The sequence below is a fragment of the Platalea leucorodia genome (genome assembly GCF_965183815.1).
Source record: "Platalea leucorodia genome assembly, chromosome: 5".
NCBI lineage: Eukaryota > Metazoa > Chordata > Aves > Pelecaniformes > Threskiornithidae > Platalea > Platalea leucorodia.
This window is the reverse complement of record NC_138827.1, coordinates 37859534-37884409: the sequence shown is the minus strand read 5'-3', so window position 1 is coordinate 37884409 and position 24876 is coordinate 37859534. Positions and strand designations below refer to the sequence as shown.

Sequence of the window (24876 nt, the reverse complement as noted above, 5' to 3'; positions counted from 1 at the left end):
GGCTGTAGCTCAGGCATAGTCCTTGGAAAGACCTATGAATGCAAGAAAGGAGATGTGGAGCCAGCCTGATTTGTGCTTTAAACCACCTCGTAGAGATGTGGAGGGGTTCAGGCTGTGGCTAAGCATATTTAAGGAAGGCTTTTGCTAGCCCAAAGTAATGTGCAGTGAAGTTGGGCAGGTGGGATTAAAATATGCCCTTGCCAGACATTTGCCTTGAAGACTGGCAGAATAATAGGTACATGGTTTTTTTCATAGTGTTATAAACATCTTAGAAAGCAAAAATTATTTCAAAGCAAATGTTGGCAAAGAAGAGCCTTCCTCTCTTAACTGTAATACTGACAAAGTATGTCTTTCCCCTTCTCCACAGCTCCTCCAGCAATCAGTGGAACTATTAATTAACCTGAGGGCAGTCCCCGGCCCGCTGCGAGGGTGGCAGGATCCATGCGAGGGACAGGGGATGAGCTGGGCAGAGGCTGATGAAGATTTGGACTTGCATTCCAGAAATGATGTCCACGAAGGGACACAATTCCCCCTAAGGAGCTATCAGGTCACACTGACACCGCTGCCTTCTAACAAGGATGTTTTTCAGCCTGTGTCAGTCATCCATATGACACAGCTCTTTTCATACCATCTTCTCAACACAAGGCTGAGGTTCGTCTGCCTGTCAGTGTTCCTACCTGGGCCTGTGGTGGGTACTCATCCTCATGTGAACTACGGACCACTGATTAAACGTGCTCCCGTCCTGCTGGTAAGCAATCACAGCACACCAGTTTGGACAACCATGTGTTCTCACTGAGCCCTGTTGTACTGTGCAGTAATTAAAAAGTCATGAGTCCTATTTAAATATAGGGCATTCTGTCCTAAACCTCCGAGTGCCTGTGGGTGTGAGTAAGCTCATTCTCCGAGGATGTTCCCTGGTCTGTGTACATGCACCAGCTTCATCAAAAGGATGTAGGAAATGCCAGATCCAGATATATGAATTCCACTTGTTTGTTTGTTGTTTTAAAATACGTCACTGATCAGTCCAGAGATGGCAAAAATTAATAGTAATGAGCTAATTACTATACCAGCTGCCGACAAAGCGGGGTCCTGTAGGCAGACTCCTTCTGCCCATTTGCCTGCTGGTTAAACCACCACTCTAGAAATTATAAAACAAAACTTTTTTTCCCTTCATAGACATCTATCAGCGTCACCTTTATATGGCCCACAGCACCAACAGTGCCTAGCTTTTAAGTTCTCAAAATCCAGCCAGAATCTCCCCTAGCACATTATAACACGTTTTACTAGCTTGAGCAGGGTAAAACACAGCCGTCTCCTCAAACGGACGGCTGCTGAGCTCCAGCAACCTCCGTGCGAGGACGGGCGCACCATCTGCGTGCCTCCCAATGTCCGAAGCCCGTTCACAACTGCCAGCCCTTTGAAAAGCCAACCTGTTTCTCTGATTGATTCACTTTTTAATGAACTGGGAAAGCCTGTGAACTTAAACCCTGACACCTCCACCTCCCTCCCTTCCTAGCCACCCCTGCAGCAATGTACTGATTATATTTCAAGTTATTATGGGATTAATACAGCTGCCCCTGGTGCCTCTTTCCCCTGAACTTCATCAATAAAAGTTGTGTACTACTCTTACTCCAGCTAGTTCAGTTTCTCCCTGAATCTCTCTGTGTTACCTGTGATGTGTCGGCAAGGCTGTATCATATCAGCCCTTCAAAGCTGCCAACACTGCTAGCATTTAAAACCTACTTATGTCACGGCCTTGCATAAGCTTTGCGTATTTAAGAGGACATCTTGAGCTTTGCTACGCACTGCATCAGCTCTCTAAGTGGGTAGCACATACTTAGCACTATTGAAAATAATGAAATAAGATAATCCACAAAAAAAAAATTAAATAGATCATGCCAGTGTTTCTTTGAATTCACAGTGCCGCTGTAAAAAAATATACAGGCAAGTTCAGTAGAAGGAAAAAAAGAAGGTGGGGGGAGCAAAAGACCTGGGCCCAGCACAATCCAGTTTTTCACGCACGGCATTTCTTTATACAGTACAAGCTTCAGCTTTACTTTTTTTGTTGGTGTTACAGGGTTTTTTTTTCCCCCAAGAATCCTATTTTCTAAAAACACCATTAAAAACGTAATTAACTGGCTTATTCTTTGGAAAGTCTGCAATTGTTTACAAAAGAATTGCCTCACAAGCTGCCACCTTTGACTGTGTTGAAGTGGGAAGTTATGCTCTTGTTTACAACTGTGCATCAATTCCACAATATATTTAGTTTTGGTACAAGTTACATATAAAATTCTTACTGAGCTTAATGTTGCAGCAAATAACACATATAGTAAGCGAGTAGGATTTATCACTGGCTGTAATGTCGTAGTACATATTCTAAATATATACGGTGAATGATATATACACACGCACATGCAAACAAAATGGAAATATATTTAGTTTAAGAAGTGATGAATTGTGTTTGCTTTCATTATTCTTATTTTGTATGTAGGAGAATGGAGATCAAGCACATCCATGAAAAGGGTGGCTGGTTGGGATCGCATCCGTGAAGCAACATGCTCACCGACAAGCAGGTTAGAGAAGAAACAGCACTTTGCTACCCACGGCACGAGGGGGGGGGTGTCTCTCAGGAGTGAGGGACCCAGTGTGGTTGGTGGGACACAAATCCCATGGAGTCCCAAGATGCTCCCAGAAAGCATAAAACATCTATCCAGCTAAAATGTCTCCTCCAAGATGGTTTATTCAAACTTCTTTCTTAAAGAAGGAAGTGGCAATTTTCCCCTTTAAATTCTTTTTTCTTTTTTTTTTTTCCTTTTTGGTCTCTCTCGTAAACACAGAGGCCAGAAGGCTATGCTTAAATAATTCATCTACAAATTTGCAATATCTTTTTGAACTATAGCAATTAAACGGAAAATAGAAAAATCAGCTCAGCATCCTGTTTGGATGTAATTAAAGGTATAATCTGTTCCATTTGAATACTTCAGTGCTTACCCTTCTTAAAACAACAAATAAGAATAGTAGCTCATTTGCAATATGTTTTTTTTTTTCCAAGCCAGCTAAAAAGACTAACTGATGAAGCAGGAATAATAATTTTTAAATGTGGCATAAGCACAAAAATACCAACTACAGCTTTCGAATGATTGCTGCAGATCCCAAGTCTGATGAGAGTTCAATAACAAGGGGTATAAGCTTTATGGCAAAACACTGAAGTCTTCCACTATTTGGTATCAGTGTCTTGATATGGCTGATATAATTACCTATCAAATACATCCGTGGAATGAATATCAGAGGATATCCAAAAATACATAAGTAGGATGCATATCAGCTCAGTCTTTTAGGGGCTGTTTGATCTTAAGGTTTTTTTCTAAGAATAAAAGACAAATACCGCATTCACTGCCCCTTTGTTTTCTATAAGCAGCTGATGATTTTACAGCACAATAAAATTAGCCTATTAATGGCTGGCTTATGAGTTTTAGCTGGATGTTTTTCCTCCTACTGGACATTTCTCCACTACTCAAAGAAATTGAAGTCAGGTGTAAAGTTAATATCTGCCTTGTTCATTTATTCTTCTGTAAGCAATCAAGATTTCCCCAAATCACAGGGCAATCTCTTGCCTTTCGAGAATGAATATAGGCCCTGTTCTCTCAATTTAGTTTAACAAAACAACTGGCATAAGTTCAATGGAACCGATGATTATTCTGAGAGGTTACGGCGAACCACAGAAGTTGTTAGCGAAAAGCTTGCTGGTAAGATCCCCTAAGAGGAAAAATATATGGATATTTCAAAATGTAATTAACGGAGTATTCCAACACCGCGAGAAAGAAACATCCTCTGGTTTAACTGCAGAGGAACCTGGCTGCACACGGAGAGCTTCGGCTTGCCCAACAGCCACCACTCCCTTAAAGCACCAGAGGGGACCACTCGCTGCTCACCGCTGCCGAGAAAGGCACCGGGGCAGGCTCTGTCTGCGGGGACGCCTTTCACGCTGCCAGCCTCACTGAGCTGGGCAGCATGGCTCCCTCCCTCATGGGCCCGGGACCCAACCAGAAGCAATAACTCTTTTCAAAATGTCTGTTTTCTCTCCACTATAGCTCTTCCTCTCAAAAAAAAATTCCTTTGGGGCAAGACTGTCTCAAGCTTAGTTTTGGGCTTAATGCTATGGTTTGTAGGACTGTTTCAACAAAATTGTTGACTTTTTTGGTTTGGTTTGGTTTTTTTAAAGTTAAATATGTAGCAGTGAATAAAAAAAAAATCCTAGAAAGCAACTTTTTTTATAAAACATTTTTAATCATTCAAAAAAAATCAACTTTAGAGCTCAGCATTTGTAAGCTGAGGGGAACATCTAATGTAGCAGGGAACAGATTTAAACAGATAAAATGATTACAAAAATGTAAGCGTGGTATTACACATGGGAACAAAATGGCACAATGGTCTACGAGGCCTGTATTAGAACGGTGAATATGAGAGAAGTTTAAGCTCAAATTTTTTGAAAGTTACTCAGCACCTATTAAAATTTCCAGCCTTCCTGACAGTGTGTGCTTTGCTGTTTGACAGCCCAGGCCCTTTTCAGGACTGGGCCTTCGGTGGCTTGAGCCCCTACATAGCGTTCCTCAAGCATCACCCTGTTACAGGGACAGCTCTTGGTTAAGTCACTGGCCTTTACATCTTTTCTGACCTGGCTAAACACATCACGGTATGGCCTGTGCATGCCTTTCCAGTCACTAAAATGCTGCAATTTATTACTTTTAATACAGTAGCACTGAGAAGCTTCATTAAAATCTTCCAGCCCTTGTGGTGCCAGGCCCTTGCTTGCCTTTCAATGGACAAGCTAGAGGCGAGCAGGGGCAAAAAAGCAACATGAGCCACCAGGCAGGACTGAGGCTCACATCCCCAGCTACCGTCTTGGCTCCTATCGCCTCCCCCTTGAACTGCCTAGCCTCCTGCACGCCAAAAACATTTCTGTGAACTTAATGCTAGAACTACTGTTAAAAGAAACACAACAACAGAACCCGACTTGTTAAAAAATACCCACAGAGGACAGGGGGGGGAAAAAAAAAGTCCTCCACACAGTCGCGTCTGTCTCCAGTAAACAGGACTTTTTTCAGGCCTTGGGCTCAGACATATGACCAATCGACTGCGGGTGAGTGAATTACTGACTGTCAGCTAGGCTGTTTTCACCGAGGTTTAAGCACAGGCATTTTACCTGCCGTTTGCCAGGGGCTAAGAGCCTGCACACGCCGGGCGCGTACCGCCGCTCAGCCGGCACACGTGTGGCCCGTTCACCACCTGACACAGCAGTGTGCTCGGCGGCACTCATCCACCCCGATGGGTCACACTTCAGGACTAGGACCCAAGCCATTTCACCGCCCAAGGAACATCTCTGAAAGACAGGAACCTGTTTCTAAATGAAGCAACGCTTATCTCATGCATGCCACAGGTGTGATGTCATCCCCTCTGGCAAAGGAACGAGGATGTCTACAGCCTCCACTGTGCAAAAATGCAGGAACTAAAGTTAACATGTCTCAGACTTTGTTAAAATATGGTGATAATTAAGAAATATAATTACCACTACAAAGTTAATTCCTCTTTGAGTTCTGACAAACAAGTTTTTAATTTGCACCAAAAATTTACATTTCAGATTTCAAGTCAACCACAAACGGCTACAAGCTTGGCAGGGGACTCAAGGCGGTGGTGGCTGGCGGCTTCTGCCAGCCTCGGGGGCAGGAGCGCTGTGGCTTCCCGGGAATGTCACAGGCGAACAGTCACCAGCGAACCCCGGGTGCGCGCAGGTAAGCCGATCGGACTGCTTTAAGCTGTCTCGTCTGTTGTACAAGTGTGAAAATAATAGCCATGTCAGATAAACTTCTGCTTTTTATTAAAAAAAAAAAAACCAAACCCAACTTATAAGGTAATTGATTGCTTTCTTCTAGTCTTTTATTAGTTGTGATTAAGGAGATATAGTAGCCCTGTTTACACAGCTCTAACAAGTCAGGACCTGCAGTACGTTATTGGCTCGCGGCCCACAACTTGCAGTCCATTCTCAACAGAATCAATCTGAAGTTGAAAACATCCCCTGTAGGAAGCGTACACATCCCTGCTTATACAGGAACAGAAAACAGTAATAACTTCAGGTCCTGTAAGTTGCAAGTTCAACTTACAGAGATCAGCCCTGACTTGTCATTGCTCTCAGCATGTTCGTGATGAGATCAGAGTGCTTCACGGAGGACTCATACTTTCAACTTGACAAGGGACATAGGTGAGCGTGTTACACTTCACTGTTACTCGCAGCTCAGACTCTGCAGAAATAAATCGAGAGCTCCTCGCTGTTTAACATGCAGTCAAAGCACTGCCAATCTAAAATGGCTGATCAGTAATACTTTAATTGCAGTTTCATAGAAACAAATTGCTATTTAATTGCAATAAGCTCTTCTGTGGCTTAGCTGGACTGACAATAGGCATACACCTGGTACTAAAAGTAAGAAGCAGCAGCAATGGTTATCTGGTACTTCACGTACAGGAGGCTCAGGCAGTGAAAGCAGACCTGGAACACATAGTTTCACGCTGAAGAAATGTAACACTTAAAAAATATATATATACATAACTGTTCCGATCTCAATTTTATTTGTTATTTTAATAGAGCTGTTCAGAACGTAGATCCTTGCAAAAAGCCTCGCACTTGACATATAACTACCAGCCAAAGAATTTGATAAAAAATTTAAATCAAAACGATCTCTGAAATCCCTGACAGTACTCGATAGCAAGTCATACTATACTGGCATGTGGTGGTTTTTTGTTTGTGGTTTTTTTTTTTTAGTGTTTACCCTAAAACTAGACGATGCCAATTTTATCGGTGTTAACTAACAGGGTAAAAGGGAGAGAAACTCAGTGTGGTTAATATTCTGAAGATGTGACTTAATTTCATAGGCTTCATTTTGGTAAGACATTCTCATTTTATATTTCATAAGATACTGCATAACCTGTTAAAATATTTAAAGATAAATCATGTAGGTCTGAAAAGACAGTATCTTGTTGCAAACAGAATTTGGTTTGGAAAGGCTTAATGTCCCACTGCCTGCCAGGATGCGTAAATCTCGTAACTAGACAGCTGGATAGGTAAAAACATTAAACCCATTTAGAGGGCAATCTTTTTACAAAATTGTTTCATTAATAAGAGTGACAATTTATATGATTGAGACGTTTAGATGCAATATAGACAGAGCATTTTATCCAGGTTCACGAGGATGATTTCAGATTAGTAATATTTCCTTTGATTTTTTTTAACAGCATTCATTTTTGAAAGTGAGGGAAGCTCTTACTGAATGATTATTTGTATGACTTTTCAGCAGCACTAAATGCAGAGGGTGTATTTCAGCCTCAGCGTAGCAAATGCATGCGATAAAAGGTGAACAAGTACATGTTTTTCCTTACAGAGCTCCTAAAAAAGTGATTTTTCACATAAGGACAAATCTAAGTGTTTCCAGTAGCCTTCTATCCACACCTACCGTCCCCATTAGAGCCTGTTTTATTGTCTGAAATGCCTCTGGTTTCAAGAAAGTGTTTCACCTAAAGCAAGAATACTACTTAAATATGTTCTATTGTATATTCATAGCTCCATTAGTCCTCCTCCAATTTAGCACATCAAAGCAAAGGCTTCATCACTTGCATGTGGATTATGCTAACATGAGTGACATTTGTAATCTTACAGGTCTGCAACTTACTTAAGAAATGCTTTTAAAGTAAGCTATTAAATAGGTAGCTGCGCTTTACAAACGAGTCATATAATAGTTTATTTAAAGCTGTTAATGAACTTCAACCTCTACATCACTAAATGCTATACTACATTACGTACTGGAAGTTATTAGCTATCTTCTTAGCACTTCTAGGTTATATTGGACAACCAAAAATCTGTACGTGTTAGATTTAAACACTGTACCTTGAGTGCTTATACTGAAAGAATATAAAAAGATGTCTACAGTCTCACTAATACTTGAATTCTATATTCATATGACTTCAAGTGTCTTTTCAAGGATATTGAAGCAGCACAATTTGCAGGACTCTACCTAAAGACTTTAATGCCAGATCAAAAAGCTTAGAAACTTTTTTAAAAAAATATGTAAGGGCATTTAATTAAAAAGTCATACATAGCTTCAGTCATTTTATTGCTTTGCATGTTACGCAAGTATTCTTTTGTCTTTACTTATACTGTACATTATGACATTTCCTCTGTGACAGTCCTATTTTTTCCTCAAGCACTGAAGTGTTAAAAGAAGAAATTCAGCAGACCTCCAATATACTAGAGGTCAAGAAGTAGAATCTGAAAAAAACAAATCTGCTGTTGGTTGTTTAGACAGACAAATCTATAAATCAGCTTTTTGTGCATCGGCATCACAACAAACATAAGTCAAGCTCACTCCGTAACCAAGCACGCCGAACACCTCAAAAACAGAATTAAAAAAGAAAACATAATCATGATGTGTTTCAAATGTGTTAGTCTCCCAGGAAAGCAGAGTACTCGTTAATATTGATTTGTTATTAATTGCGGCAGAGGCACATTCCAGGTGCTTGCAGTTTCCTGACGGAAGGCATACGATGCACGGCCATAGCGCCACGTTAGTATTCTTGCTACAAACATGCAAAGTCAGAATTTTTTCTCAGAATTATTCTGCACAGCTCTACCACCGAGCAGCTGATGGGGAAAGCCCACTAAAGGAAGTCGCTCCCTTTCCAAGCTTAGAGGAGGCTTTGTTGCTTTGGGGGGGTGGGAGGGGAGGGGTGGGTTTTGTTTGTTTGCTTTCAGAGAACAGATCATATTTGAGATCAGTTAGTTCTCGGAAATAGCCCGGGATACATGTTTTTCTTTCCTTAAGATTATCAGTGTTGAAAAGTTAGTCTCTTACCACAGCAAACACAACTTTATGTTGTTCAGGTCAGGATAGCTATTGTATTCCTTTTTATGAATACTCAATTCTAGTGCTCAGCATGAGGTACAGACCTTTTGTTGGTTTTTATTTTATTATTCTTTGACCTCTTACGGCATATACATACACGCTCATGCTTGCACACTCACGGACACATGCACACCCTTGACACAGATGAGTCTGCAGAAAGGAACTGGATAGGAAGAGACCACGATACCTATATGCGTACCATAATTCACTGCAATATGAATTATAATATACTTGCTGTTACCAGAATTAAGAATCTCAATGAAAAATAAAGATCATTTTGAAGTAGTGCTCTGTATCCTTGCCAAAAGTAACACGGTTAAGTAGTTTAACAGATTCTTTACTGGCATAAGAGAAAAAAACCGTCCAAACCAAAAAGCTACTTTTAAAGGTAATTGACAATTAAGGCAATGACTATGTAAGATATAGTTTCAGAGTAGTGTTTTGAATGTAGGGAGGTTTAAAAAAAAAAAAAAAAAAAAAAGCAAAGCCTCTAAAACCCATACTCAATTCAGTGTTGTTTGTTTTACTTTTTTATTATTTAAATACACCATACTAGAGCAAATGTCTCTGAAAATATCACAAATAAAAGATTTTTCTTCATTCAGCAAATTAGAAGTAGGTGAAAATTTCTACACAGTAGCTGCTATGAGCCTCACTTTTTTTTTTCTTTTTTTTTTTTTTTTTTTTTTTTGCCATGGGAAGTAGCAACATTAGGACAAAAACACTTACATGCATACATACATTGTATTTTACAGAGATACAATAAAAGTGTTTGTGATAGAATATCACAAAAGCCACATCTTTATCTCATGTTCAGTTTGATTGAAACACATTTCCTTACAACACTTAAATATACAAAGAGCAAATAGAATGTTGTTAAGGTAAAACACAGGGTACAAACTGGCCAGTGCCCTGCTAATTGTTAATGAGGGTAGAAAGCAGATTTCAATGCTTCTTTTAATTAGCTTCATTAGTCATCTTCCCCACCCGCCCCCCCCAAGATGTCCTCCGGTGGATCTTTTTTCATTTTCTCTACAGTCTCCCATTAGCCCAGGTTCATGGAGTCCTTAATGTTCATATTCAGTCATTTTAATACACCAATAAATGTGGGAAGGGCAATCAAGAATAAAGAAGGTGCAATGGTATGGAGCTGGCATTGATGCTAGCTACAAAGGTGACTTGTCTACTTGGAGACATGGGATCCATCTGTGATGAACAAAATTTGAGATGAAGGCACGCATTCTGCATTACTCTGACCTTTTAGCAGACCTGTAAGAAATAAAAATGGGTATCTTAGCTAGAATACTAAATTTGAGAGAGGAAACTACAACATGACGGCTTTTGTCTTTTCCTTATTCACTAATCTCTTTTTTATTAGATTACTTTCCAACTGTGACTTGATTAAGGCTTTCTACACTATCCATTCATACTGCTAATGTTTCAACTTCAAATAGCAAAAAAGCAAACATTTTCTGTAGTGTCACTACTAAAAAGAGCAGACGGGGAAAAAAAAAAAAAGAAAAAAGAGACGACAACAATAAATAAGTGTACTTTCTGGTAACAAATCGTAGAGTGAATAAGGTGGTTTTTCTGGGCCCCTTTTAAAAGGGAAGAAACATTATGCCATGCCTTTGAAGAAGCTAGTAATATGATCTTATAATTGGAAGAAATAGCGTGTAAAGCAAATAAGAAGTACAGCCAATATCCTCCCAAGGCAACTTTGGTTAATATGCTGCATTGCACAAGAGCTAAATATAGATATTTCAGGATTTTTCCCCCCCATTTAAAATTCCTCATCTGGTGTGTTAGTTAATGTTACATAAACATTTTAATATATGAAGTCAAACATGTGCTTTCACACTGGTGTTAATGAATTGTGATAATTAAAAGTGTCTCACTCAATAAAAATCTAAACTTTCATGGATAGAATAGAAATGATCATCCATAGTCTTCAAATACAATCTGTTTGCAATTACCAAAATGAAATAATATATATTAGATTTTTATGGTTTTTAAATGACATTTTGCGCTTCCCAGGAAGTTCTTTTTTCACCCTTTCTCTAAGTTACTAAAAGCCCGAGGTCTATTAGTAACTGCAACCCCCCACTTTCAAGCTAATTAAAGTAGTAGAGGCTTGGAGGTTTAATTCCCCAGAGCTGAAGCTCAGTGTGAGAAAGGTAATTTGTCTGTCCAGAACAAAGATTAGGGAGCAGCCAGCAAGCATATTTAATAAATGAGCATCAAATATCTTCTACTATGGACACAGACAACACCAATTATGTAACTACAAGGGAACTGGTGAGTGATATGTACACGGGAAGATTTTTAAGATCTTCTCTGAGAGACGTAATCTAACTCATACTTTCTTTAAAAGTATAGAAGCTGAAGACAAGCGTTTGCTACGAACGTTGCCAACCGGTGGAAAATTCACACTTTTAGTAGGTGGTAATACCGTTGCAAACAAGGGATACTACAGGAATACTACCACTACCAAAAAAGCATAGAGAAGAATTGGCAATGCAGCCCCTTCAAATGAAACTGCACACAGGACACCACAAGCTGAGAGTCTGCATTCTGCAGGCAAGCAGTACCGAGTTTAGAGAAAACAGGGGTTTTTTTCCAAACTACACAGCGAGTGATGGGAAGTTATAATTTACACGTGTGAACTGCCTCGGGGAGGCAAAAGGCAGGAATAGCCAACATCACTGCATTTGCCTCCTTAAAAAGAAAAGCAAGTTTTTAAACAAAGTTAGGTCACGCAACCCATTCTGCCTGCACCAATCACCAACAGGGATTAACCTGTAAACTCTATCGAGACGACCCCGAGTTCATAACTGTCACCTTCATGTATGCAACAAAAATGCGTTTTAATGCTGGGAATATGTCTCAATCTCTTCAGTTTAATAAAAACCCCTGTGAATAGTCTGCTACGTCTATGATCTCTAGTGGTAGAATAACCTGGAGTCTGATTGACTTGTGATGTTTAATAAAAAGTATCTGGTACAGCCAACTCTGTCATACTGGAAGAACGTTTTTAATTAGCAGCCCTGAAACACTCAGCTTTCTGGAAAACATCTTGGATGTAAACATCTTTAAACTGTTAAAAAGCCAACATACAAAACACGACTCTCGGCACCTGCCCCTGTAGCTTCCAAAACTCCAGACACCTGACAAATCTATGAATTATCAACTGATCTCCTCAACTCCATTTTACTTTTCTGGGGTTCGGGTACTCCGCATTCCCCTTTGAAAACTGGCCCGAGAACTTACCCCATTTTCTAGAGAGATTATATTATAAAGAAAAAAAACCAACCCAAACTATAATCTCTCCCCCCAATCTTCTCCCCAATCCCTCTTCATCTGCCTCATTACTGACTGTAGCAATGCAGTTAATAGCCGGCGACAGGAACTAATAAAAACCTGTTCTCACTATTTGCTCTGCATTTAGCTTCTACCAGGTGTCTACGGTCGTGAGCTCTGCAAGCCCAGGCCAATTTTACTTCTCTTTTCCATGTTCTATGTTCCTCATCATGTCTACCGCTTTTATTGCAACTAAATCACTTTTATGTTTTGCTAAGGCATAGTAAGAAACTGATAAAACTAAATGACAATTTAGGCACCTATTTGAAGTTACATTAAACTTTACATTTGTAGAAGACAAGTGGATAAACCACTCTCTCAGGATGGTAAACCTTTTACTGCAGTGTATAAAGATGAATGGTTTTACCTATATTTTGAAATGGGATACCTACAAATACTCATTTAACAGATTCACTGCTAGCTAGTCTATATTAAAGATTTGTTTCATTAAAATTCACAACAGTATAAATCTATGAATCTTTAACTGTATTTGTACTTCCTTGAGAAGAGGCCGCACATTCTTCTCCAATCTTAATTATCTTTGCTCTGCCTAACTATATAGGACTTTTGCACTCGACTCTCTCATCACCTCGATTGACAAATTAAGTAAATAAAAAAGGTCCATGTTTTATTTTGATGTAATTACATTCACTGTATAAGACTTGAAAGAATACTTAAAATTAATCAGTAAATTTATGCACGGGGGGAAAAAAGCAAACACAGATATTGAAATGTAGCAACACAACAAAAAAAAAAAAAATTAAAAACCAGTTTGTGTTTTCCTGGACATGTTTCTCTGCTAAGTAAAAGCACTAAAAAATATTCTGTACATTACAGAATAGATCAGCCTAGCATTTGTCCCAGATTTTTTTAATCTTCCAAATTCCTGTTTGCAGATAAATGTTATTTTTTGTGATCCTTACAGACATTAATGAAGTTCCCATTGTAAATCTATAAAGAATTACCAACTGAAGTGTGCACTTTTTGTTTCATTGCAATAACTCAGTGCTGTGTGATTGCCTGGGTTAATGATGAAAAAGTCAAATATACTATCAGAGCTGATGGAAAAATCTATCACCAATCTGAAATTAAAATTCATCTGTGGTCAATAAGATTTAATATCCATGCAAGTGGCGCTGTAAAGAGTAAATGAATCAATGTCATCAATACATAATCAGTATGAAATATGATGTGAATAAAATTATGTGCAAGAGTCATACATTCACTCTTTTCTGGACCAGGGTGGAATGAACAGTCTCTTAACTCAAGGTTGACAGTAATTGTTACAAATTAGGCACAGCAGTTATCAAAATGCACTCACTTGCATAGCTTTAGGACTTATTAAGGAGATTAAAATAGATCTAAAACTATCTAGTTTCAGAGTTACAGGACAACTGTTGATCAGAATTTTTTTTTTCTTCTTCTTCTCTATATGATTTGTACAGTCATTATTTACTCATTTAGCTAGAAACCAAGGCCTATCAACCACAGAGATATACAATCTCTAGTTGAGCTATTAGTGTTATGGAGCGATAAGAAAATAGCACTTTGGTTTTTAAATCTGAGTTATGACATACAAAACAGACAAGAAAATACTTCTGAAAGAGTACCCCAGCATGCTTCCTCGACCAAAACCTTCAGATTGAAGTGAAATACATTGGTTTAGTTCAGGAACCTTCTCTTCACAAGACATTTATTTCCATATTAAAGGATCTAATTTTCCTCCCACAGAAACCTGCTCTCTTGTAGCCCTTAATTTCAAGATTATAAAATAAAATACTTCTCTGTGTTAAGAGTGCGTATTAACGTATGCTCTCCATTTCGCTTTGTACATAAGGAGTTCAACAGCTGTACAGATGCACATGCCCAAACCAAAATAAACTGACTCACCCTATATGTCAGATTTAAAAGGTTAGTATTTTCTCCCCACACCCCACGCCTAAGTTATTTAAGGTAAGGTAAGTTCAGTTACTTAAAGGTCTCCTTGCAGGGGTGGGGAGTGTCCACTATTAGAACGAAAAGAAATTGATCTTCATTTAGCTCTAATAAAGCTTATTAGTAATTGTTGAGTATTCACCTTCTGGTCTGGCAGTAGTGGATTACTCTGAAGTGAATTCAAATGGCCATTGATGAGAGCTGTAGGTCTATCATGTTCACAAAATAAACTGCCATTGATGTAGTGAAACCGATCTCCGGGGACCAGGCGATTCCGGCAGGTAGAGCATGTAAAACACTGAAAAAGGAGAGAGACAGCAAGTGAAACTACAGCACAAATTAAGTATGCTGCAGGTTTGAAAATTACACTTCAGAGACTGCAAGTACAGTTGAGATATGGAGCTGCTGGGTTTCTAGCATCTCCAAATATGGCATTAGTCTTACCTGTTGGGACTAGGCACTACATAACTCAAGTATAGTTTTACCGATTACAGGGGAACAAAGCTACACGCTGAGGGAAGCTTTATAATATATACTCATATTTCTAGTTATTGCTTTGCATTTCATTCATAAGCAGATGCAGATTTTACACTAGAGAAGCACAGCGGTACTAATCAGCCACCAAAAAAGCCACGTAGGAAAACCCCCTCACCTTAAGATGATAGACGTTGCCCTGTGCCCTCATGACCAGCTCGCTAGCAGGAATGGACTGTCCACAGGCACTGCAAGCACCACTATTTCCAAATAACCTGAAACAGAGGTGATGATCATGAATAATTTAATACACAGGAGGCTCTCAGCATTTTTGCGCATCACTGCAATGGTTTATTACACAACTACTTTAGACTTCTGACCCCCGTCTCCCAACTTGCTTACGTGTCATAATATGAAAAAGTACATTTTTGTGTAACAACCGGTAGCTTCGCCCTACCTTGGATGTGGTTACACAGGATTTAATCAGAAATATTGACTTACACCTCTAGAAACACAAACAACTCTGTACTACACACATTTTATCAGATTACTGGGTTCATCATAAAAAAAAAAAGATACAATTCATGACTGGAGTTTAAATGCATTGTGTCCTTGAAATTATATGAAGAACTCTTTTGTACTTTAATCATATCTGGAGATATGAGTCATCAAAAGGGTTAAGAGGATTTGATTGTATATCTAAGAAGACATCATGCTCGGTGTATTGAAACTCCAGTAAACCTCCATCAGTGCAGAGTTTCCATTAGAAACTCTCTGCTATCCAGGTTGATATATAATGTGTATGGGTTAACCTTTTCAATCATGGTGTCAACACTTTAGATTTGCCTCTGCTCATCTCTTTCATCCTAACCTTCTCTCTCTCTTGATAATGAAATGCTTGCTCCAACTTCCCTCTATCTGCTCCTGAGTCCACAATTTAGATTACTTCATCTCTGCTAGCAACAAACTGAATGAAATTTCGATTTGAGCAGAAAGTAATTTACCGGGATCTGGACCCATTTGTCATCATATCTCTCTGGGTGTTTGCTGTATCACTGCAGTTTTCCTATGCAATCAAATGAGACCACAACATCTGCCGTGGGGGGGGCACGCGCCGTGGGGGGAGGGGGGAAAGAGGCAGAAGAGTGGCGAAGAAAAATATATACATAATTCTTCAAATCCATTTAAAGGCACAACGCATCGATTCAAAATACAATACAATAATGATTATTGAGTTCTGCTTTTACAGGCTGCGTTAGCTAGAATTAGAAAACCTTTATTTGCTTTTGCGCGCGTCCCTAATATACACAAATATTTATAAAGACTACCACGATCATTTCGCAGCAAAAAAGGAAACCGAACTCGCTGGCGGGGTCGCAGACCCACTTTTCTGCACGATGTAAAACATAGTAATAGGATTTACAAATTAGCGTATTGGTGTCATAATAAATATTAATATTTGCATCTCCTTCCTGTCCAAATAAAGTCATAAAATTCTGTTTGTGTCAACCTAGGAGACACATTACAACAGAATACCCGTAATCTGAATGATTGCAGCGTGCCTCTGTATAAAAATAATTGCTTTGAATTTTCAGAATCTGAGCTTGCAGAGGAGGCTTGTCATGTTCAAACTACTAATTTGCTGTCGCCACTTTATTGAAAATAGCCTGTAAGTTGTTATTAAATGTATCGACTGAACGACAGAGAGAGTAGTAAAACTGCCCCTTAAGATGGCTTTTAATAGGAAGCTGAGAAACAAATTTTGCAGCAGCATCGATTTGAAGAGTTCAATCAAAACTCCATTTCAAAACTAATTAGTCTGAGATCCACGACACATTGACACGGTCTTGCAGAATCACAGCGGTTACAAAGGGAAAGCTGAACTAATACATCGCCAGGACCTCCGGCCAAAGGGACTAAACTGCCGGGAAACTACGGGTCCATTACGAGGGCACCTTCTAAATCAGGACCCGTTCCGCGTAGTTACATGATGCATTGAGGTGGCTTCCACACCTTTGCGATACGCATTTTTCTTCCTCCATTGTTACTAGGAAGGAAGCTGGCACGTGGAAAAGGCGCACGGGAAGCACCGCAGGAGGAGGCAGCAAGGCACTGTGACGTTTCTAGAGCACAGACCCAAAAATCGAGGGCAAGGGGGTGGCGACAAGGGCATCGCCGGGCAGGGCGGAGAAGGAAAGGCCCAGAGGAAAGGACAGCGGTACTTGGCCGGGAGAACCTGAACCTGGTGAGCGGTCTCTCGCGAGCCCCCCCCCCCGTACAAACGCACCACCCAGCTGAAAACACAGCTTTCCGAATACTGATCTCATCGCACTACTCGTCTTCATTAAGCATGCATTTGTTATACAATTCTCTCTGACTAGAAGCGGTCGTACACCTTCAGTGTCTGTGAATCCTAATAAATGGAGTCAAACTAATCCAGAGGCTTTCCACACATCTGAGGTTTTCCCTAAGCATGTTCCCAGAACAGTTCTGTTTTGGGAAGCCACTTCAGCTGAAGCTTCTGCTAAAATTCCGAAAAATTGCTTGCGAAGTCAGAACAACTTTCCGCTGCTTTGTATTATTTACCAGGAAAATTAAGCTTATTTTTCCTTCTCCACTGTTATGAATGGTTTTGTTCTGTAATACCATTAACAGGAAAATGGTTTTATCTTTTAAAAAAACGTTATTCCTCCTTACCAGTAAAGGAACTCTTCCACAGTAACTATTCTTTACTGAAAAAGTTGTTTCACATGGTTTCTGAGAGGCTGGAGAGCTAATTATCTAACCAGGGGGACTGTCCAGGACAGTATTTGATTTAAAAGGCTTGAGGCTTTAGGTGCTCAATTAAGTAGCTATCGGTCTCAGACTGGACTTTAATGGGCTCTTTTCTCTTTAACTGCAGCAATGGGTAGAGATACCCCAGGTCAGGCTAATTAAAGCCAGGGGACTCTTTAATTGTGATGACAGAATTGGTTTCAGTTTCCTCTTTGGGTCCTCAGTCCAAGAAGGTCATTAATATTTCAACATTTGGGCAATGCAATCAATCACAAACATCAAGAGGTTCCCTATACGGACAAGGCAGCTCTTCTACACTTAGCAGCATTTTACTGAGCCACCTTAAATTAACTACTGTGTGGTTCCAAGACGGCACTCCCCGCTCCCCCAAACACACAAACGCTCCTGTTCTGGGGTTTTGGGTTGGGTTGGGTTTTTTTTTGGGGGGGGGTGGTGTCAGAACTTTCACAAGCGTGGGAATGAAGGCAGCAAGAAATCTTTTCAGCCCAGTTTCCCGTCTTGCTGCTCAAAATTCACTCTCCGCAGAAACACATCTCTAGCAACTTACACGAACAAAATAAGGTTCCAGTTGTTTCCAAAATCGTGCAGACAGATTTAAGTGCTCTGATTCTCCCTGCCCACAAATATATATCCAAGCCCTAGCAAAGAGAAATGCACATCCAGACCTACGGATCCAGAAGCGATTGGTGTTTCTGTACATTCCCTATATTTAATCTAAATTCTGCACCAGCTATATTAAATGTAACAAAGGAAGGCAACACAGAAATTACGCCTGGAGCCAAGTCCATTAAAGGTACTTCAGAATAACTAGAGACCAAGCACCTTAAAAGCACCAGAAGCTATTGATACTTAAAAGGGGGGCTGTGCATAATGGCAAGTGCTGCATTAGAGAAGGGGAAGGGAGGGAAAAAAAAAAAAGAAAGAAAAAAAAAAAAAACAGCCAAATTACGCTTGGTTAATTCAGAGTAACAGATCTGCCCCCAAGTGAATTGGAGGCCTTGAATTAATTCTGTTATGACAAATCAAGATAAACGTTCCCCCTAAATTGCATGCGATTTAATTAATTTTTGAGATCCTGGGTTTTTTTTTTTTTCCTAGCTAATAGTTCACATGCTCCTGTGCTGTCATTGTGCTTGAGTGGGCAGACTTCAAAGTGATATTAAATAACCAACTATTAGATTTACCTAGCACGTCCTATTGGAAAAGTGCCATTTAATTACCTAGCCTGTTCAATTAAAGGGACAGCATTCCCTGAATATAGCAGCTTGCCGCTGATTACCAGGGAAATGAACTGGCTGCCTGGCGGCCCCCTCCCTCCCTCCCTCCCTCCCTCCCTCCCCGGCGCTCACTGCGGCTGCGGGCGGGCCCCGGGCCCGGGCCCGGGTCCGTCTCGGCCCCACGCACCCCCCGCGGAAGGGCCCGGGCGGGCGGCGCCCACGCCGCGCGGCGAGGAGCGGGCGCCCGGGGAGGGGCGGGGCGGGGCGGCGGGCGCTGCCCCTTTAAGGCGCGCCCGGGCGGCCTCCCCCCGCTTCCCCTTCCCCACCACTCCCTGCTCTCTCTGAGAGGCCAATTTTGTTAATTAAATGTTTTGTTTGCGACGCGGCTCTCATTCATTTCGGACACGTCATTCCGAGCAGATCTAAGCCAGGGACCAGATCTCATTAGATAAAACCTATCAGAACTAAGGGAAAATGGAGGAGACACTAATTAAAGCTTTTAATTGTGCGGATTCCCTGCCACGCTGCTGCTTTATCTGGCATCTCAAGGTTGGGAGGGCTGCGCTCCGCTCCCCTCCCTGCCAGCGCCCGGCTCGCCCCAGGGAGGGAGGGGAAGGGAAGGGGAAGGGGCTTTCGCCTCCCCCTCTTCCCCCAGGAACCCCGGCTCCCCAGGAACCTCTCTTCCCCCAGGAACCCCGGCTCCCCAGGAACCTCTCTTCCCCAAGGAAGGCTGCCGCCGCGGCCCGGCGGCCGGTCTGTTGTCGGGTTTGGAGGGGAGGGAGGGAGGGAGAGGGGAGCGCTGTGTTGTTTAAACAGCAGCAGCAGAGCACATACAACCTCAGACGGTTAAAACAGCTCATTAATAAATGGCCCCGTGCGCTTGGCCCGCGGGAGCCCAGTCCCTTCCAGCCGGCGCCTGCCGGGGCCATCGGTCCTCGCCCGCGTTTTGGGAGCCCCGTCTGGGTGCCCCCGCGCCGCCGCCAAGAGCCATGCCCGCGGCTCCAGCCTGGGGAAGGGAGCGGGAACCTGCGGCCGCAAAAGCCCTACCGAAGGCGAAGAGGGGAGCCGGAGAGACCCGCTGCCCATGGACGGCATCGCCTCCGCGACCAAACGAGGCCGTTTCGAGCGAGAAAAGGGCGAGGGCCTCGCTCCTGCCGGCGCAACCCAGGTGGAAGCCTGCGAAGTCCGTTTCCAGCGGGAAAGCTCCAAGCGAACTCAGGCCTGGCAGGGCCAGGCCGTCCTACCCCACCTTGAGCGTACGGTGTCCAGTTCAAGTTTCAGCAAGCATCTGTCAGAGTTATTTTTGCAAGTCAAATTACACAGATCTAAAGAGAAGTCAGGCGATAGAACAAGGAGATCAATTCAAACCCCTCATCTGATAAAGCATCCTATTCATAATCGCCTACATTAAAATAAACGAGTATTAATTTTTGGCAACACAAAACCCGAGGACTGCGATAAGCTTGCCTGAACTTGCCTCTGGGATACAGTGGACGCATCTTCTCTTTTTAATTAGTAGTAATCAGACATGAGGGTTTGTTTGATGGTGTTGGTCGAGTGATGAATCCGTACTATTCAGTGCATCTTAGCAGTAGTGTCAATTTTTCCACTTCAAACGAGACTCTTTCCCTAACACCGTTCTGCTCTATTTAATTACAATTCTGCCAGGCTTAGGCTTGTTGCTTAGGATGATGACCGAAAAGCACCATTAAACCCCACCATGTGCTGACTTTCTAGCACTTCTCTCTAAAAATACCCCCAAAACTAGCGAAGCTAAGGCTCCGATTCCTCAAAGATACCGAGGGCTGCGTTTCATCTACTTAACTGACCGAAGATGCAGCCATGTTATCAGGACAGAGGCTGCACTGTCAGCGCAACCAAGTCTTAACTCCATCCTTTTAGACTGAGGAGGTCTCCATGCATACACACACACACACATTCGGGACAGTCCTCATCTTCTCAAATAGAAGCCAAGTTTTACAACATCAGCAAACTTGTAACATTTTCTGGCTGATTTTTTTTTTTTTTTTTTTTTCCCAGAAAGGAAGAAAAAAAGAGTGGAACTTTTTGGCCATCGGGGAGAAGAAAAACCTGGGTTAACTCTTGACATTTACTGTAAATGAGAAGCCAGAAGCATTTAAACAAAACACGATTTGTTTTAACTAAGCATTTCTGTTATGCCGGGAAGGTATGGGGCTTTTTTGTTGTTTTTTTTAATTACTGAATGTTGAAACAGAACACCTCCTTGAAGCATTCATGTGCATCAGTCTATCAAACCATTTACTCAAATTAAATGTGTAATCCTTCAAAATGCCTCCTTTTAAATTAATGAGTTTAAGTAGCTTGAGTTCACCTGAAAAGATCGTGCGGGCACCTGACCTCATGAATTCTTTCTATTAATTATATTGGAAACTCGTTGGAAGGGATACACTGCGTAATCTTACTGTACCCCAACAGATGCGAGATTAGTAAGGCTTAGTTCCCCCTACCCCAATCTGTGGCATTTAGAGCCAACAGCTTCAAAAAAGAAAGAGATAAGAAATACAGGGCAAGAGCATATCCCTCCTCTCCTGTCCCCTGCGTTTTCTATACTGGAAGTTAAGAAAAACGTCGGTTCAAAGCCTCTCCCTAACAATGCGAAGACAAACATACCACTGGTTTTGGCTATAAGTAGCATCGGTGGCCCTCCAACTGACGGTTAATCAGCTCTTTCACAAGGAGGACAGAGAATGAGTCATTCTGTTTCCACTCAAAGGAGTTTAAAGGTGCTTATGTAAATATCATAATTAATCAGATACTAAAGGCAGGCATTTCATTATTTAGCACCTCTGCCACAGCCTTATTTAAGCCCTACGATTTTAACATTTACCGTTCAGATATGCACACTGCTCCTTCAACACTACAACAAAGCAGATTAATTTAGCCTCTCTGATTGCTGTTTATTTTTAGTTAGGACTTGTTTTGTGCTGACAAACCACTTTAAAGTTACAGTCGTCGTTCCGCCCCCGCCCCCCCAACTCTTCCCTCCACTTGGCAGCCGCAACTGCGCCCTGGGCTAGGCGCTAACATCCGTCTCCGCACCCGCACGTCTCCCCGCTCCCCATGAAGGAGCGATCCTGAGCCAGCCCGCCCCTCCGCCCCGCACCACCGGCACCCGCCCCTCTGCCCGCCAGAAATAAAGGGGGGGAAAAAAGGCAGGGAAGAAGGAAGGGGGAAAGCGGTGCCGGCCGTCGCGGCGGCGAGGCCGCCCGCTGCCTGCCGCCGTCGCCTCACCTGATGTAGTCGTTTCTGCAGAGGATCATGCCGCTCTTGGTGTAGCAGGAGGTGCCGATGTCCCCCAGCTGGGCCTGGCAGCAGGAGCACTTGAGGCAGCGGCTGTGCCAGTAGCTGTCCATGGCGTAGAGCAGGAAGCGGTCGGCGATCTTCCCCCCGCAGCCGGCGCACCTCTTCCACGAGAGGGAGCCCGCCGTCACCGGGGGCGGCTGCGAGCTGCCGCCGGGGTTCACCATGGCCTGCGGGGAGAGAGGGGCGCAGGCGGGTCAGGGGCCGGGCCGGCGGCGCGGAGCGGGGCACCCCGCCCGCTTCGCCCGCGGCGGGGGCAGCGCCGGGCCCGGGGGGGGGGGGGGGGGCGGGGGGGGGGGGGCACGGCCCCGGGGCGGCGCAGCTGGCGGGGGAGCGCCCCGCCGCCCCCCCCCCCCCCCCGGCTTCTGCAGCTGCAGCTCAGGTCAGGAACAGTCCCGGGGTTTGTTTTGCTTATGAAAAAAAAAAAAAAAAAAAAGTGTGTGAAGAGTAAAAAAAAAAAAGTTGTGAAACTGGTTTTTCAGTCTGGGAGAGACTCCGCAGGCTCGGGCGGTAACGAGGGGCTCGGGACCGGCCGTCCAGACCTCGGGATTTCATTTTTTTGTGATTGTTTTAGTTCGGAGACATAAAAACGCCCCGAGAAAACACTCCAGGCTGAGGACACTGGCCCGAATAATAGATCATTGAACTCTGGGACGCCTTTAACTTCCTACACAAACATACTCAACTTTTGTCTCGCTAATCTGCCCTTGATCAGCAGTTTAAATGCTAAAGCTTTGTTACTCCAAAAAAAAAAAAAAGGGAAAAAAAAAAAAAAGGTCCCCCGACCGACCGTAGGCAAGCAGCAGAGTAAGGAGGCGCACCGCTCCGGCCGGAGTTACGCCGGCCGCCGCCAAAACTGCCACCAAGGGCATTTTTCACTTTCTAACTGCTCTGTGCGAGCAGGACAACCGAGAGATAATATAGGAATCAATTCATAAAGCTTACTCTAAACCGATTAATTTGTTGCCTTCAATCCAGAGCCCCATAAACTCCCGGTGTTCCTCCAGTCACTTACACTATAAAAAGATCAAGTTATTTACTGCCAATTAAGCGGCATGTTTTGTCTTTGTCCTCTGTAAGCCGTACGTGCTCATGCCCGGGCATCTGGCTCTCTGCTACGGACCTTCAGCCCGACACCTCCGAGCGGCCAGGACCAACTTTTCCCTGCCAGCGGCCCAACTCGGCTGCAGGAGGAGGAGGAGGAGGAGGAGGAGGGAGGCCGGCCTGAAACAGGCATTTCCTCGGAAAGAGTACCTGGAGGTATGTCCAGTGACCGCACAATAAACCAGAAGAACTGCACCAATTAAGCTGTAACAAAAACCCCGAGACTTTGGAAAGAAAACCACTCTAAAAGCCATTAGCATTGCATTTATCCGAACGCATCATATACCTTTATGTAAATTGATTTCTGATGCATTTGTTCAAGGAATTGCCTTTTGTTACAGTTTCCAGCTACAGCCTAAATGAATCTGCATTTCCTGCTCCCAGTCTTTAAACCGTTTCCCTATGCTCTCAATCACTTCGGGTTTCTTAAAAGAAAGAAAAAGACTCCATGCCACCACCTTAGCCCGTCTTTGTCGAAGGCAGAGATGTATAAATATAAAATGGGAAACGGTACACTGAGAAAACCATCCAGTAACCCCATTAAGCTAAAGCTCTTAAGGACAAGCAATACCTTAATGCTGATTAAATCTAAAAAGATGAATCAAGAGGACTGACCAGAAAGTGACTCCCTTGATAACTAAGGACGGGCCCTCATCAAGTTTCATTTGGAGTTGGGGGGAAAAAAGCTTTTAACTTAAATAGGCTTACTCTAGTAATTACACAGCCAAGCAATTTAGGTCCTGGGATAGGAGTCAGTGAAATAGAAAGCAGAGCTGGAAGCTAGAGGCAAAATAACCCCCCCTCGCCCCTTGTAACAGCGGCTCTGGTGTTTTTTTAATGGAGACCAAGGGAGGGACAAGCGGAGAGCTGGCAATTTGTAGTACAAAAATGGATGCTTAATTCATGTCTTGGTTTTAATTAGGTGATTCACCGGATTTCTCCTGGATTGAAACAAAAGACCGTGTGGGGGGCAGGAAGGGAATTGGAGAGGAGAGAAATAGCGAGCTCACTTTGATCTTTTCTGCCACTGTTTCAGAATAGTGTTTACTACGGGGGAAGCGGGTGCCCCCGCCAGCCCCCCCGCCCCGTCCCCCGTCCCCTCCATTCACGGCCGAGGCAGGCAGAGCCCTTTCCCGGCGGCAGCTGGAAACGGCGGGGGGGGGGGGGAAGCGAAGCCGCCCCGCGCAGCGGCCGCCGCCGCCGCCAGGCTTTGTACGCGGGGGCCGCGCCAATGCCCGGGGCCCGCGCCCCCCCCGCGCCCGGGGCGCCCCGCTCCGCGCCCCTCCGCCCCGCCGGGCGGCGCGGGACGGCGGCGGGGCGCGCAGCCGCCGACGCGTACGCTGGGAAGCGAGGGGTAACGACCGGCACTTCTTACCTGCTTCCCCTCTATATTGCAAAAGGCCGGGGAGCGACGTCGCTCGGGGTGCCGGAGGCGGTCTCCTTGCAAAGAAACAAACACAGCGCTCGCCCCTCGCTCTGGCTTTCGGGAGCGCTGGAGGGAGCCCCCCGCCCGGCAAGGGGCAGCCCAGGCTGGAAAAATATAGATATTTCTATGAGAGGCGTCTGCCTGGGTCCTTCCTCCAGCTCCCGCTTCCCTGGAGGGGAGCTGCAGAGCTCAGTCCCTGCCGCTGAGCTGCACACGCAGGGCGCCGCCGCCGCTCGCTGCTGCAATCGCCGGGTAAGTTTGGCAATGTGGCTTC

At 43.4% G+C, this 24876-nt stretch overlaps 2 protein-coding genes across 3 annotated transcripts in view; one reads left to right on the top strand and one right to left on the bottom strand.

Annotated features, from left to right (window-relative positions):
* The window catches only part of LOC309590399 (uncharacterized protein), a 24066-nt gene extending 7007 nt beyond the window's left edge, over positions 1-17059 (top strand). Inside the window, exons 4-7 of the mRNA XM_082311536.1 lie at positions 368-748; positions 2492-2573; positions 5639-5789; positions 16769-17059. Coding sequence (XP_082167662.1) covers positions 368-748; positions 2492-2518 — 408 coding nt within the window. The 3' untranslated portion in view covers positions 2519-2573; positions 5639-5789; positions 16769-17059. The remainder of the gene's footprint in view (positions 1-367; positions 749-2491; positions 2574-5638; positions 5790-16768) is intronic.
* Positions 9961-24876, bottom strand: LMO4 (LIM domain only 4; the record flags this gene model as incomplete). 2 transcript variants are annotated; one of them, XM_082311538.1, is made up of 5 exons in its annotated part: positions 24552-24876; positions 22004-22242; positions 14896-14992; positions 14386-14541; positions 9961-10217 (listed from the first exon to the last, which is right to left on the bottom strand). In XM_082311538.1, the coding sequence occupies exons 2-5, from the start codon at positions 22237-22239 to the stop codon at positions 10209-10211; spliced, it is 498 nt and encodes a 165-aa protein (XP_082167664.1). In that variant the 5' UTR covers positions 22240-22242; positions 24552-24876. The 2 variants fall into 2 exon arrangements, with proteins under 2 accessions (XP_082167664.1, XP_082167663.1); XM_082311537.1 differs by lacking the exon at positions 9961-10217 and having other exon boundaries at positions 14341-14541.